The 14,648-nt window shown below is 42.3% G+C and overlaps 1 protein-coding gene across 3 annotated transcripts in view; it reads right to left on the bottom strand.

Moving 5' to 3' along the window:
• Window positions 1-6,590: 6,590 nt before the first annotated feature.
• Ankrd30a (ankyrin repeat domain 30A) overlaps window positions 6,591-14,648 on the bottom strand; it is a 68,143-nt gene continuing 60,085 nt past the window's right edge. For 2 of the 3 annotated variants that reach the window (XM_075983009.1, XM_075983010.1), the window contains 5 exons: window positions 12,879-13,169; window positions 12,163-12,377; window positions 10,755-10,983; window positions 9,419-9,464; window positions 6,591-6,858 (listed from right to left, as the gene is read on the bottom strand). In XM_075983009.1, the coding sequence (XP_075839124.1) occupies window positions 6,725-6,858; window positions 9,419-9,464; window positions 10,755-10,983; window positions 12,163-12,377; window positions 12,879-13,169 (915 nt within the window). In that variant the 3' untranslated portion in view covers window positions 6,591-6,724. Of the gene's footprint in view, window positions 6,859-9,418; window positions 9,465-10,754; window positions 10,984-12,162; window positions 12,378-12,878; window positions 13,170-14,648 lie in introns of those variants that run through there. The other variant, XM_075983011.1, reaches the window with a different exon arrangement.

Genomic DNA, 14,648 nt, shown 5'->3' with positions numbered 1-14,648 from the left:
AGTACCCTTCTGTCCACATTTTTCCTGAATTTCTTGAATTTTTTCCCTCCCTCCCTCCTTCCCTCCCTCTCTCCCTCCCTCCCTCCCTCTTTTCTTTCTTTCTGGTTTTTCAAGGCAGGTTTCCCTGTGTAGCCCTGGCTCCCAGACTTGCTCTGCTCAGAAAGAATCCATTACTTGTAGACTCTGCTTTCCCTCAGTTATCACCAGTTTCCAGCAAACGTCTCAGATGTGGGTTCACAGTTTCTCCTATGTGTAAACTTTTGTTTAGTAGCAATTAGGGTACTGTAGTAATGTTATGCTAAAATCACCAGTGACTATAGGTAATGTCATTTGCTCTTCTGTCAATCCTTATCATTTTTGAAGGGTGCATGGAAAGATGTAGCTTGATTCTACATTGGAAATCAAAACTATATTTTATCATAATCATATTCTTCCCTTTCCGCTACACCAGACCTTTCTGTGTAGCACAAATAACCAAAACCCAGAGACGGATATTGGGGTTCAACCTGAAGATAAGGAAAGCAAAGCAGCCTCTAGAGAGCTCTTACCTCTATGAAATCTTCAGACTGAAAGAGAGAGTTCCTGTCTCATCTGCCTTATATTCCTCTCTAGTGCTGGGATTAAAGGCATGCACCCGCCCCAGCCTCTATGGCTGGCTAATGTGGCTGGGATTAAAGGTGTGTGCCAGCACTGCCAGGCCTACATGGCTGACTGGTGTGGCTGCTTGCATTCTGATCTTCAGGTGAGCTTTATTAAACAGAATGAACCGCAGCTACATTTCTGTAAGTTTTACTTTTGATCACAAACTCACATAATAGAATAGTGTCCATGCAGTCATTCTCATTCCTGACAGCTGGACAAAAAAGGACCACAGTGAATTATCCTAGGATTTTTGTAGCAAGGTATTATTTTATAAGCGATGTGCTAGTGTCTATGTGGGAAGATTAATTTGTCTTATTTCTAGAACATTAGACAATTGACCACTTGAATGGCAAGAGTCAAGAAAGGTAACCTAAATATCTTTGGGAAACTGTATTCACCAATAACAAAATGCTGATTGAGGAACAAGGTAATGTTAACAGCAAAACCACTTAACTTGGACATCAATTCTTTCCGTCCACAAAAACACTGTGAGTGTGACTCAGAGCAAAATTCTAGCAGCATTTCAGAATTTGTTAGTAGGAAAAATTTCTCAAGAAAAAATCCTAATGAACGTGGGCAGTGGTGGCCTATGCCTTTAAAAACAGAATTTAGGAGGCAGGGGTAGGTGAATCTTTGAGTTTGAGGCCAGCCTGGTCTACAGAGTGAGTTCCAGGACAGCCAAAACAGCCAAGGCTACACAGAGAAGCCCTGATTTGGGGGTGGGGGAGGAAAGAACATCAAAACACGAAATCATAATGAATCTAACGCCTATGGGAAAATTATTCCTCAACATTAAACGTGAGAAAATTCTTACTAGAGAGAAAAGTGAAGTTTTAAAAATAAGGCTACAAGCAATGTTCATGAAACACCCGGTCAACATGAAAAGGTCCGGGCTACAGAACAGATGTTTTAATACAATGTATGTCTGGGTGCCATCCTGGGAAAAAAAGATGAGTAAGCCACAAAATAGGGAGAGCACAGAGCACACATGCTGTGAATCCAATAAACACGAGAGACTGTACTGTGCTGGCTCATCCCTTTTGTTCTTCAGACAGCTGTCTCTGAAGATAATCATTTGTGCATTAAGTCCACTGCTTCCAAACATGATGATATGCATTTGAAACACTGTGACCCTAATGAAGTTGAAAAAAAAATTAGGAGTAAATTTTCTCTCACAACTTCAGAAAATTCATAAAAATGAAAAAATACAAAACAAAATTGGCCATATCAATCCATGCTAAACAAGCATTGGATGATATTCCATACCCATGCACGAAAAAACCTCTCAGGCAACAGGTCTACAGCAAAGCAGCTTCAGTACAGTAAAGAATTGCTCCACTACAGCTAGCATCATGCTTTCAAAAAGATATTCTCTCTCTTTCTCTCTCCGTCTCTGTCTCTCTCTATCTCTGTCTCTGTCTCTCTCTCTCTCTGTGTATACATGCTACAAAGGTACATGCCGGTGCCTGCAGAGGGCAGATGAGGGCCCTGGAGTTCAAGTTACAAGCAATTGTGAGCTGCCCAGTATGGGTACTGAGAACTAAACTCTGGTCCTTTGAAAGAGCAGCAAGAACTCTTAAGCACTGAGCTGTCTCTCCAGTCCCTGACCACCATACCACTGGATTACACAGAGATGCCTCCTCGCTCAAATCAGGAAGGATGCGAGGATGCCCTCTCATCTCTGCTTCTCAACAGCTTTCTCGAAGTCCCATTAAAGGGAATAAAAGATGTAATTCTAAAAGACGCATTGGTCTTGAAGGTTTGAAGGGTTCTTACCAGCCCATCCAGCTGCCAGTTAAGTGGAGAGACAAAGTACCGAGGCAAGAAGGTAGAGAACTATTCTAAAACTTGGCTACAGGAGCTGAGGGCTCTCCTCATAAAGCTCTTCTTACCCAGAAGCTGATGGGAGTGGTCTGGTGGGAGAGACCAGCAGAGATTCGCACAGCAGGTACAATGGGTGATGCTCTTTTAATATATATTATGTAGGCCTGAGATGTTCCTGATATTTTTTGCAAGTTCTTGGAGGAAGGATTGTCATTTCTTCAAGCTGTGTCTGTCACCAGTTTGCATGTATTGTGTGATGGACAGGCCGGGGTAAAGCACGTACCTTCCTGAGCACCTCCTGCTGTTACCTAAGTGTGAACCATCACACTGCAGACTTGACCGTCTTGCAGGGTGTGAAGCTCTGTTATACTTGGCCCAGGTCTCCCACTGTTAGAGGTCAAGGTTCTACAGTCTTGAGGGGTTCATGTCAGTCCTTCTGACCTGATTATTTACTACTCGATGGGGAACCCATAAGGGGAAAAGGGAGCAATAGAGAGGGAGAATCCGACCTGATGGGACTTGAATATAGGCCTGTCTTCTAAACCTTATGTGATTTAGTAGTTAAAGAATTTAAAGACAAAGTAAATGAGTGCCCTCTAAATAACACTTCTCAATTAAGAAGTAATTGGAATAAGCTGGAGTTTTAGTTCCCAGTCCCATACCCCATGCCTACTCAGGTCCACATGGGGAATTAAAGCCCCACATGGTGAAACCAACTCATCTTAAACCACATCATATTCCAAACAATCTGAGAAGGCCTCAGGTCCAAAGACATCCTTGGGCCAACTTATACTGTCTTCTTGCAGAGGAGGGTTGCTGACCAAACTGGGTGCCCCGATTCATCCACATACTGTTTCTGTTCTCAAGAATACCCTGTCTGATGTATTGAAGCGAATCCCTGCCTCCCCAAACACTATTCTATGGAGGAGAATAACAGAACTAGGCCGAGGAGACCGCTCAGTTGAAAAGAGATCTGCATGAACACGAGGACCTGGGCTGGGACTCCAAGCACTCATGTAAACAGCCAGGCACGATGCACAACTACAACCTCAGAGCTTGCTCTTGATGTTTCTATTTCTCTGATAAAGCACCCCAGCCAAAAGCATCATGGGGAGGAAAGGGTTCGTTCCTTCTTCCGGTTTACAGTCTTTTTATAAAAGGAAGTCGGGGCAGGAAATCAAGGCGGGAACCTAGAGGCAGGAACTGAAGCAGTGGTCATGAAGGAATACCTTTTACTGGTTTGTCTTTACTATACCTGGAAGGACCAGCTGCCGAGGGGTGGCATCATCTACAGTGGGCTGGGCCCTCTCATACCAATCATTAATAAAGAAAATGCTTTCCATAGACTTGCTTACAGACCAATCTGATTTGCTCAATTGAGGTCCCCTCTTCTCAGGTGACTAGCTTGTGTCAAATTGGGGCAGGAGGGTGAAGACGACTAATTTACACAGCACTAGAGGCCAGAAAGAGTCCTCAGAGCTCACTGGGGGGAGTGGGTCTAGATAAAATAGCTTAAGGTTTACTGTGTGGTCCCATCTCAAAAAATAAAGGGGAGAAGGCAACTGAGGAAGACGCCTCTGCATCAACCGCTGATCTTCACAGACAAACACGCACATGTGAAAGAGGGACCAGCCCTCTCTAGTTACCAGAAAGAGCAATCATTTTTCCAATACAAAAAAACAGTGTCCTTGTACTTGGAAGGGTATTAGAGAATTTGCTTGTGAGAATGTAAAATGGGAAGTTAGTTTATAGAACGATTTGGCAGTTAAATGTTGATTTGCCATTTAGCCCAGCAATTCTCCAGCAATATTCTCAACAAAATGTAATATCCGAACATAAACATCCGCACAGAAGTATTCCTAGTATCGTTTGTACTGGCTGGATGTGTGGGACAACTTGACAAAAGCTAGAGTTAGAGGAAGGAGCCTCTGCAGTAGACAGCAGTTAGCAGAGAAGCCCCCAGCGGGCCCAGGTGAGACAATACTGGAGGTGGGGCAGCAATCTTCATGGAAGAGGGGGCAGAAAGACTCGAAGAGCCAGAGATGGTGAACACCAAAAGAAGTGTTTTCTGGGCACAATAGGGCAGTTGAACATGTGAATTCCCAGCCATTGCTCTAGCACACTACAAGACCTTTGCGAGTTCAAGCCAGACAAAAATCCCAGCACAGAAAGAAGGTGGGCACAGAATTCCATTTTGAAGTTTCTTCCTATAAAAAGTTATTGAGATAATAGTGAAAATTGAAGTAGATGCTGAAATTCCTGACTCTGATTATTCCACTACAGGTATGTGGAGACAGCTCCTTGTTTCTAAGAGACACATACTTGGGAATAAATGTGTCATGTTTGCCACTCGCAAGAGAAACATGCTCTTTTATACCCCTTAACTTGCATTTATTTTGAAAGAGGACGAGAAGGGGAAGGACAAAACCCAATGCTTACATTTGCGAAAAGAGTGGTAATAACCAAGATTTCTTTGTACTATTCTTTAAAAAATTTCTATGGTGCTCCAATTACCGAAACAGAACATTTACAAGCCCCCGAACACACGTACAAAGGAATACTAACTGGACTCAATAGGGTGGTGCATTTTCACATGTGTATATGTATATAAAAACAACAAAGAGGCCATGAATTTGAGAGGGAGTTGGGAGGGACACAGGAGGAGCTGGAGGGAGAGGGAAGGGTGGAAATGATAGAAATATAGCACTCATGTATGAAATTCTCAAAATTTTTATTTATCAAAATATAAAAATAATTAAAAATATTATCAACCATTTACAACTCATTAAGTAAAATGAAGAACCATTAATCCACATGGATACTAGTAACTGAATATATTTTAAGTTTGATGAAAAACAGATATTTACAGTCACAAATTACCTCCTCATAAAACAATTATTACAAAAGTAAATATAGGGAAAAACACAGCAGATAATTGCTTTAGTGATCAAAATCAACATCATAATTTTAGGGAAAGTCTAAATTAGAGATTACCTAATAGGACAAAATGAGAAATTTTTCATCTGTAATACTCTTGCCAAGAAATGCATGATTTAATCATAATGAAGCAGAAAATTCAATTCAAGGGCATTACATGAATTCTACCATGAAGATTTAAGGTCATGAAAAGCAAGGAAAGACTGGGCAATGTTCCAGGCTGAAGGGGTCTAGGAAATGTGAGTAACTGGAATCCAGGAGTCTGAAGGGGAGTTTTTGTTAAAGGACACTGTAGTCAAGACGTCAAACTGGAAAAGAATCTGAGGATTAAATGCAGGTGTATTAGTGTCAGCCGGCTCATCACAAAGGTGACATCCAGTTATTGAGGTGCTGTTAATTACAAAAATACTAAAATAGTCAAGGACAGTGGGAGATGGCAGCAAGGCTCTTTCAAATGGTCGAGTGGGGTGGGTGGGCACAATTCTTTGACATTTTGCCTAATTTTAAGACTGTTTAGGAGACCATCAAGGATGAACAAGCAATGAATGAACAGAACAGGCAGGAAGGATCAAGAACTACAAATCAGGGCTTAAAATTGAAGCCAGGTTTGACGGTGATACGGCGGCTGTAATACATTAACACGTTCACAATGCTGACAGCAGTGGCAGACCGAAGTGACAAAACCAGAAAAGTGTCAACATGAAGACGGGACTTCATCCCACCAAAGTACTTAGTGAGAAACCGGCTTTTAGGGGGTTTTGTATGTAAAACCTGGTAATACTGGTTTAATAATACTTGCAAAATCTGCTTAAACCACCAAAAAAACCCATGTAAACATATTAATTTTCTAATACACATGACAAAAAAGTTTTCTTCACTTTTGTTTTCAAGTCATACATTTAATAGGACGATTAAAATATATAAAGTCTAATAAATATATTTTAGACCATATGTAATAATATATATTATTTGCACAAAATTGTAGGTTTCATTAGGACCTTCTTTCTCTGTGTGAGACTTGTATCCCTGGCTGTCCTTGAACTCGGGAGACCTGCCTGCTCTGCCTCTCAAGTGCTGGGGCTGAAGCTGTGTGCCCTCACACCCACTTCACATTTAACACACACACAGTGCATGCCCCTTTATCTTCTCTGGTCCTCTTGTCCTCTGGTTCTCAAGTGCTGGGGCTGAAGCTGTGTGCCCTCACACCCACACAGTGCATGCCCCTTTATCTTCTCAGGTCCTCTCTTCCTCTGGTCCTTCTTCCAAACAGTCCCGATTCTACTGTTATATGCCTTTTCTTTCTTCCTTTCTTTTTTAAAATTCAGCAGATTGTATATTTTTTCTTTAAAATGTCTATATATTCTTGTGATGCTTCTGAGAGTAGATCTTGACCTGGTTTAGTAGCAGATCCAAGGGGAGAAACTCTGCAGAACTCAGATTCAAGCTCGGCAGCAGCTGTAAAGAAAGGGTTATATATATTTATGCCTCTCAGAGACTTCCCAGTTAGTCAAACCCACACCAGCAGAAGAGTTGAAACTGAACTGGCAGTGTGTATGCATGACTAGAGTGCACAATCATAACTAAATTTGACTGCTCACACGTGCACACTTACTATCACTGTGAATATCGAAGTGTCTGGGCTGACTCATTTACTCAACAATCGTGCAAAGATAGTGTAACAAGCACAGGAATGATAAGATGAAATGATATAGTCCACTCCCAACAATCACATGCAGATTATATCACAGAGCCATAGTACTGAAAACAGCATGGCACAGCACATAAACAGGTATGTAGACGGGTGCAGCAGAAGGCCACATATTTATAGCTACCTGATATTTGACAAGATAACAAAAATATACACTGCAGGAGAAAGAAACATCTTTAACAAAGGGTGATGAGAAACTGATGTCCACAAATGGAAGAACGAAACTAGACCTGTCTCTATCGCCCTGCAAAACAACAACTCCAAATGGGTAAAAGACTTCAACGTAAAACCTGACAGCTGGAAGAAAACAGAGGTAGTACCGGACAAGATACACACTCGCAGGAAAGGACTTTCTGAATAGGATTCAATTTGCTTAGGAACAACTGACAAACTGGGCCTTTTCCATACAGCACTGGAAACAATCAAGTAAGGAGGAAACCCCCGTAACAGGAGAGAGTCTTAGTGTGTAAGATTACTGTTCAGAATATACAAATACTGGAGAGTCAAGAAAACCAATCTCAAAAAAGGAACTAAACTCAGGAAAGTATAAAGGGAGCACATGTTGGTGTGGGGAAGGTTGAAAGAACAGCAGGATACAGGGGATAGGAAGTAGGAAATGGAATATCAGGGAGGGGCGCCAACTGGGGAGGAGGAAGGTCAATACAGAAGGAGAGGGACAAACGCTAAGGTAGCATATTATATTTACGTGTGTGTGTGTGTGTGTGTGTGTGTGTGTAAAATCTTAAAGGAAGTTATGTCACTAAGGCTGACAGTAACTCTAGTAACTGTCATGAGAAACCTCCTTTGGAATGGTCAGCCAATGGTTGGTTTGTCCAGGTGACTCTCAAAACAACACAGACCACTGATGTAGCCCTTGGTTACCTCTTGGAGGTTGAAGTAATCCCACATTGCTAAAGACACTGAAAACTTAGGACAAAGGACTAGATGAATTAAACTGGATCTGACCGGAAAGCTTCCTATCTGAGGCTAGCTCTTAGTATCAGAAGGTTCTATGTAAGCTGCCAAGGGAGGAAAGTTGTCAACATCTCTACTTAGCAGGAAAACCCGAGAACCACAACAGCTGCACAGCTGGACAGGTCATAGACCTTAGAGGAGAACCCTTTACTACCACATCATTAAAAAGATACAGTCTCCAAGGGCCTTGTAAACGTCTAACTCCTATGTCCACAGATACATGTAGCTCTCACTGTCATCAAAGATGTCTCTGTGCAGCACGAGGAGGCTATTACAGACCCACCCCTGGTCAAAACGCAAACAATAAGTGACTATGTGGTACCTTAGCCCCAGACAGAACATCTATCACAACTCCTACCCCCAGCGCTCAGGGAACCACGGAAGAGAAGGTGGGAAGAAGGTAAAGCCTAGGGTCCTGACACCCGCTGTGACGTGTCCTCTGGTCAAGAGAAGGATGCTGTATCCATAAACTCCCAACAACATGATAACCTCCACAATATCTGCAAAGACTCTATCAGCTGGCATTCCTACAAGGATGAAGAAAATCCACAAAGGCCCTGTCCTTCTTTTATTTTTTTTTTCCTGATCAAATTGACACAATTTATCTGGGAAGAGGGAACTACAATTGAGAAAATGCCCCCATCATACTGCCCTATGCAAATCTATGGGGCATTTTCTTGATTAATGACTCGCTGTGCGTGGTGCTACCATGGGCAAGTGGCTCTAAACTGTGTAAGAAAGAAGGACGGTCAGTAAGCAGCCTTCCTCCATGGTTTCTGCTTCAGTTTCTGACTCCAGGTTCCTGACTTGCCTCAGTGATAGAAGTGAAAGATGAAAAAACCCTTTCCTCCCCAAGTTGCCTTTGGTCATGGTCTTTACACAGCAAGAGAAACCCTACCTAAGACAGTCCTACCCTGAGATGAAGAGCTAGGAATCAGTCTTTTTCAAGGACGAGAGCTCATTCTTAAGTGGTTAGTTCTAAACACAGGCAAATACAGGCAACACTAATTGGGCCTCTAAGTTGCATATATCAGAAGAAGAGGTCATGAACTTGAGAGGCGGTGGGGAGCATGGGTGGAGTCAGAGTGCAGAGGGAGGTGGGAATGATGCTAATACAGTGTACTTAAATATGAAATTCTCAAAGATAAATGAAACAAACATTTGCTGCATTAAACCATGAAAGGAATATCTTCACATCTTTAATTTTGTGTAAGACAATGATTAATTAAAAAAAATCTATCCAATAAACAAGAAAAATGATGTCATTTAATACTTATAATTTATTTCAGAAATTAGTCAATTTAAACTTAATTCATCAATTTTGGTACATACCTTCTTTAAGTTCTCTATTTATACTTTTTTCCAACTCCTGGTGCATCTGAAATGAGTTGAATATTTATAATGTTTAATAAAATGGAATATTTTTAACTTAGAAATTAATCTTATGGAATGTTACATTTATTTAATTAATAAGTAGTATTTGCATCAGATTTCTTTAAATCAAAAATATCCACATGTAGGTATTTGGATATTACCCATTCTCTTGTCATTCGAATGGAAAGTCCAGGACACTGCCGAGAAATTGTCATAAGAAGGTGTATGGTCACATTTTAAGCTATACCTGTAGTCACAACCATATCTAATTTCCAAAACCTATGTAAGCATTCCTTTTAAGGAAATGGATTGCCTTAGCTGAAGAGTCCAAGAGTAAGAATATAAAAATGTAGATTCCAGAAATAAGAATGTAAAAATAAATAAATATAAAGTTGTAAGTCTAGGAGAATGAGAGCAGGCTGTCAGCAGCTGTCTCAGCAGCTTAAGGATTAACTATGAACAGTGGGTTACTCCGCTTTACAGCTCTTAGCTCTATTTGCAAGGCTGAAGCGACCTCTGCAAACTTAGGGTTGCTCTGCAAACTGAGGATCAGCCTTTAGATACCCCGGGCCACTCCTGACCAGCTACTGATGTGAGCTGAGGTAACTTTTAAACGACGGGTTGTACGTGACGTTTGACTTTTTGGTTGTGCATCTTCCCGTACCCTTCCCTGCTATGTGAAACTGGCAGTGCCAGGGGAGATGCAGAGCCTTGGTAAACACCATCAGGGAACGCCAGGGGAAAACAATGGACTCATACGAACACTAGTTTAACTGAAAAACTCTGTTAACGGAAGTTGCAAAGAAGGGCAATCTGTGTCTAAGTTTCACCTCAAGATTGTAAATATCCCTTTGCTATTGCCTAATGCTTGCTATTTCTTAATATAAAAAGGGAGGGTTCAAAAGCTGGCCTTTGCCGCAGCCTTACAAGTCCATCTCTGGCTGTGGTCTCAGCCAGCTGATAAGCTTTTTGTGCCCCATGGCGATTTATTTTTTTATTTTTTTTATTTTTTTCCTGGAATAAAGTTTGCTTCAGGTTTATTAGATTTGGTGGTCTGTCCCCATCTTTGCGTGACCCCCGTGGGCCCAACATTAGCTGCATTCCCTGAACCAGATAACAGTGAGCAGCTGCTGAAATGAAAGCTCTAGGAACTTCAGTGACTTTTCTCCTTTAGCAAAATTACTATGACATTAGTGTGCACAGGCCAACAAAACAACTCAGGATCATACATTAAATTAAAAGTGAGAATTTTATCAGAAACTTGAAACCAAAAGGAAAAACAAAATATACTAACCTTGGTCAGGTAGATTTCCATTCTTTTATTTGACGGCTGTAGGCTTGAGGAAGGAATCACTATATTTTCTCTTGGAATAAGAGTTCTGTTGAATACCAAACTATTATGAAGACCTCCAACACAAGGACACTCTACAATAGGCCTTGTACTGAGAGAGCTTAGCAGCGATCTGTTCTGCTGTTCCTCCAGGAGCAGCTTCGTGCTGGCCTCCTCCAGCCTCTCATTAGTCCTGTGAAGTCCACAAAAGGCCAAGGCTTAGTGTCTCACGGTCCCAGATGTGTCTTGAGTAAGGGCTGTTTAAAAAGCTGTCATGGGAATACATGCAATTTGCACCTCAACAGGGACTTAGCATGAAAAACCTATCAGAACGTAAATGCTGAATATTACAGGTTTTAAATTATTCTAAAAAGTGAAGGTATTTCTAGAGGGACTTTTTTTTTTTTTTTTTGGGAGACAGATTTTCTCTGTAGTTTTGGAGCCTGCTCTGTAGACCCCAGGCTGGCCTTGAACTCACAGAGGTCCTCCTGCCTCCGCCTCCTGAGATTAAAGGCATGCACCACTATCACTACCACCAGGCAAATATTTTTTTATTTTACATACCAATCCCAGTTCCCTCCCCCTTTCCTCCTTCACCACCTTTCCCCATCCACTTTTCAGAGAGAGTGAGGCCTCCCAAGGGGACTCAATAAAGTCTTCCACATCATTTGAGGCAGGACCAAGACCCTCCCCCCTGTATCTAGAGGGATATATAACTAACAAGTAATTCCAACAAAGTAGGGGGAAAGACACGGCTGTTGAGATGTAACCGGTAACAGTTGCCTTCTGGAAGGGCTCTGCTTCCTGGCATCCTGAGGGTATCATCAGAAACACCCCGTTAAGTGCTCACTGGGAGATGACTGGAGGATCGGCTTCCCTGAGTATAACTGAAACCTTTCACTCCCTCACGAGATGTTTACGTATTTGCTCCCATTACTAAGGATAAAGTGAGCACCTGACACCAAGGACTAACTCGGAGCAGCACCAAGAATGCGGCGCTGGGCTGCTGCTTCTGTTCTGCGTTAACACTTCCCTGCATCACGTGTAAACTCGACACAGACTAGAAAATCTGTCCATCAGTTTGTTGACAGGAACCTCTAATGGAAACACTAAAGATGACAATCAAAGAAAACTAAAATATCAAATGTTGAAAGTGCCCAAAGGAGGAATATCGGCAGTACCCTTGGGACTACGTTGTCTTCTTCCCAAAACAAAACATCACCAAGTCTGTGAACAGTCCTATTTAAAGGATGTGGAAATATAATTGTATAACAATATAATTTAGCACTCCCAGTCTCCCAGTCTTACTGAAAATGTTGCTGCCGAGACAGAGCAGTGAGCTGATTTCCTGAGCGCCGACGTCATGACTTACTTGTTCAGTTTACTTGACAACGATTTTCTAACTCGGAGTTCTTCTTGGTAGAGTTGCTTGTATTTTTCTAGTTCTATTTTATCAAAGTCTTCCTGAGTTTTCATTCTGGAGAGCTGGGACTCCAGGTCTTTAATCCGGAGCTCCATCTGACTCCTCACTGAAGCGTTACTGCTCTCCCTCAACTGCTCCAGGTTTTCCTGAGAGGCTGCCTGTGCCTGCAGCAAGCCGGAAGAATGTGCTTTAGGAGTAATTACAAGCCAGTCATTATTCACATGCAAACGAGTGCTGACACTCATCAACTGCATTCGATGTGAACTACAACACACTCAATCTTCATCTTCTCTTGTTTGTGCTAACTGAGCATGTTACCAATGTGGCACATCCCCCGTTCTGTATGATAGTACACAAATAATCTGAGAATTCAAGGAACAATAGAATTAGCTCCCAAGTTTAAATCTGGAACTAGATAACAACTCAAGAGTTTGGTACACTTTGCGCATCAATTTGTTTTCCTTCTAGCAATCTGTTTTATACGAAATAGCTTTAAAAGTCAAATGATTCTCTAATGAGAGATCATGAGTTATAATAATGAAGGACACACATGTCCTCGTCTCTCTAGAACCCTGGGGAACAAACCAGAGCAAACACACTATGCACACAGCCAGAGCGTATCTGCAGGGAGATGAACCACGCCCATCACAGAAACAGAAACTAACCTGCAGGAAGAGGTTGACCTGTTTTAACTTCTCCACCAAGTCCTGCCTCGCTTGCTCTTCGACCTCCCGCCTATACTGCTGCACCTGACTGTGCTCCACCATATTCTTCTCCATGTGACTTCTGAGGCTTTCGACTTCTTCCTCCAGTTTCCTTTTGTTCTTCTCTAGTTTCACACACTTCTTCTGTATAGTTTTCATCAATAGCAACTCCTGCTGAAGAACCTGATTTTTTCTACCCAAATGTAGACATTTTGAAGATGTGGTTTCCAGTTTTGATGTAAGATCATCAATCTGCAGGAATAAAGTGATACAGTTTGGTAATGAAGAAGGCTGAGAACATGGCAGCATAAAACCAATCACCAATTTTACCTAAGCTCAGTTGTAATTAACCTGCAATGACTCTTATAATGATATTTCTCCTTTCTTTTTGGTCTCTCAAGACAGGGTTTTTCTGTGTAGACCTGGCTCTCCTGGAACTCCCTCTGTAGGGAGGCTGGCCTCGAACTCAGAGACCTGCCTGCCTCTGCCTCCTGAGTACTGAGATTAAAAGCATGTGCCCAGTTCATAACAGGGTTTCTAATTACTCGGAAGATAAAGTCAGAGGAGTAGCAGTCATAAAACACGCTCCTTAGGACCAGTATTTTGCTAGGCACCACAGCACTCAGGTTAGATGGTTTTCATGGGACTGTCTCCCATCTTTCCTTCTCAAAATGACTCTAGCTCCTTTTGGAAAATCTGCATGGTGGTCCATTGTGGCTTCGAACTGCAATTCTCCTGCCTCAGCTTACGTAAGTGCTGGGACCAGAGGTAATATCACAGTGCCAGGCTCCTGCATTCTCTACTGAGCCATGAAGTTTTAGTTTGTTTTCTGTGCCAAGAAAATGAATCCTAAGAACCAGATACTAGGTTGAGAGAGGATTAGCTGGGACTGGTGGACTGCAGTCCCAGGGCTCAGGAGACTGAGGAGGGAGGATTTTGAGTTCAAGGCTAGCCTTGGCTACATGGCAAGCTCCTAAAGGAAAGATGAAAGGAAAAAAACAGAAAGAATTTGAATCTAAACTCCAAAATCAGCCCCATTCCCAGTGAGAAAAACCAGAAGCTCACGCTTCTTTCTCGTTGGTAAAGGTCCTCAGGTGATCTTATAGCTGTAGTAATGAAAGCCAGAGCAGCGAGTGTCAATGTGCTGAGCTGGCAGGTCCCGTGCCCGAGATTAGAGGCAGATGGAGGGCAGGGAGGCACACTGGGAAAGAAGTCAAAAGCTTCAATTAAGAAAGAAAATGAACGAACCCTATCTTTACAAGTCTACCTTCATTGTGTCATGGCATCGGCAAGGCAGAAAATGGGCACAGGCTTCTTCTAGACATGAAGCAAAGTTTCCACGGGAGTGAAACTAAAGCCCCTACTATGCTGCCGTTTGCTATTACCTAAGGCATGGAGCGATATGCAACCTGCCTGGGAAGTTCTCCCTTGAGAAGCCACTTGGTACTGGCCTAGGAAAGACATGTAAAACAGCGGGAAACAAGTGCTACTGAGGCCATGGAGAAACTGTCCACCCAACAGTGCAGGTGACACAGAGCGGCCACATGACGCCTCAGTTCCTGAGAACTCAAGGAAAAGTGAGAACAGATGCAGGCTATACTTGCCATAGCGATGTTATTAGTACCTGACCAAAGTGGAAGCAATAAGGGATGAAGAGTTAAATCTAATGTGTGTTCTCTCATATGATAGGGCATGACTCAGCAACAAGAAGACATTATGTGCAGATGCTTG

The sequence above is a fragment of the Microtus pennsylvanicus genome, chromosome 8 (assembly GCF_037038515.1).
Source record: "Microtus pennsylvanicus isolate mMicPen1 chromosome 8, mMicPen1.hap1, whole genome shotgun sequence".
Taxonomy (NCBI): Eukaryota; Metazoa; Chordata; class Mammalia; order Rodentia; family Cricetidae; genus Microtus; species Microtus pennsylvanicus.
This window is presented reverse-complemented; position numbering and strand designations above follow the sequence as displayed.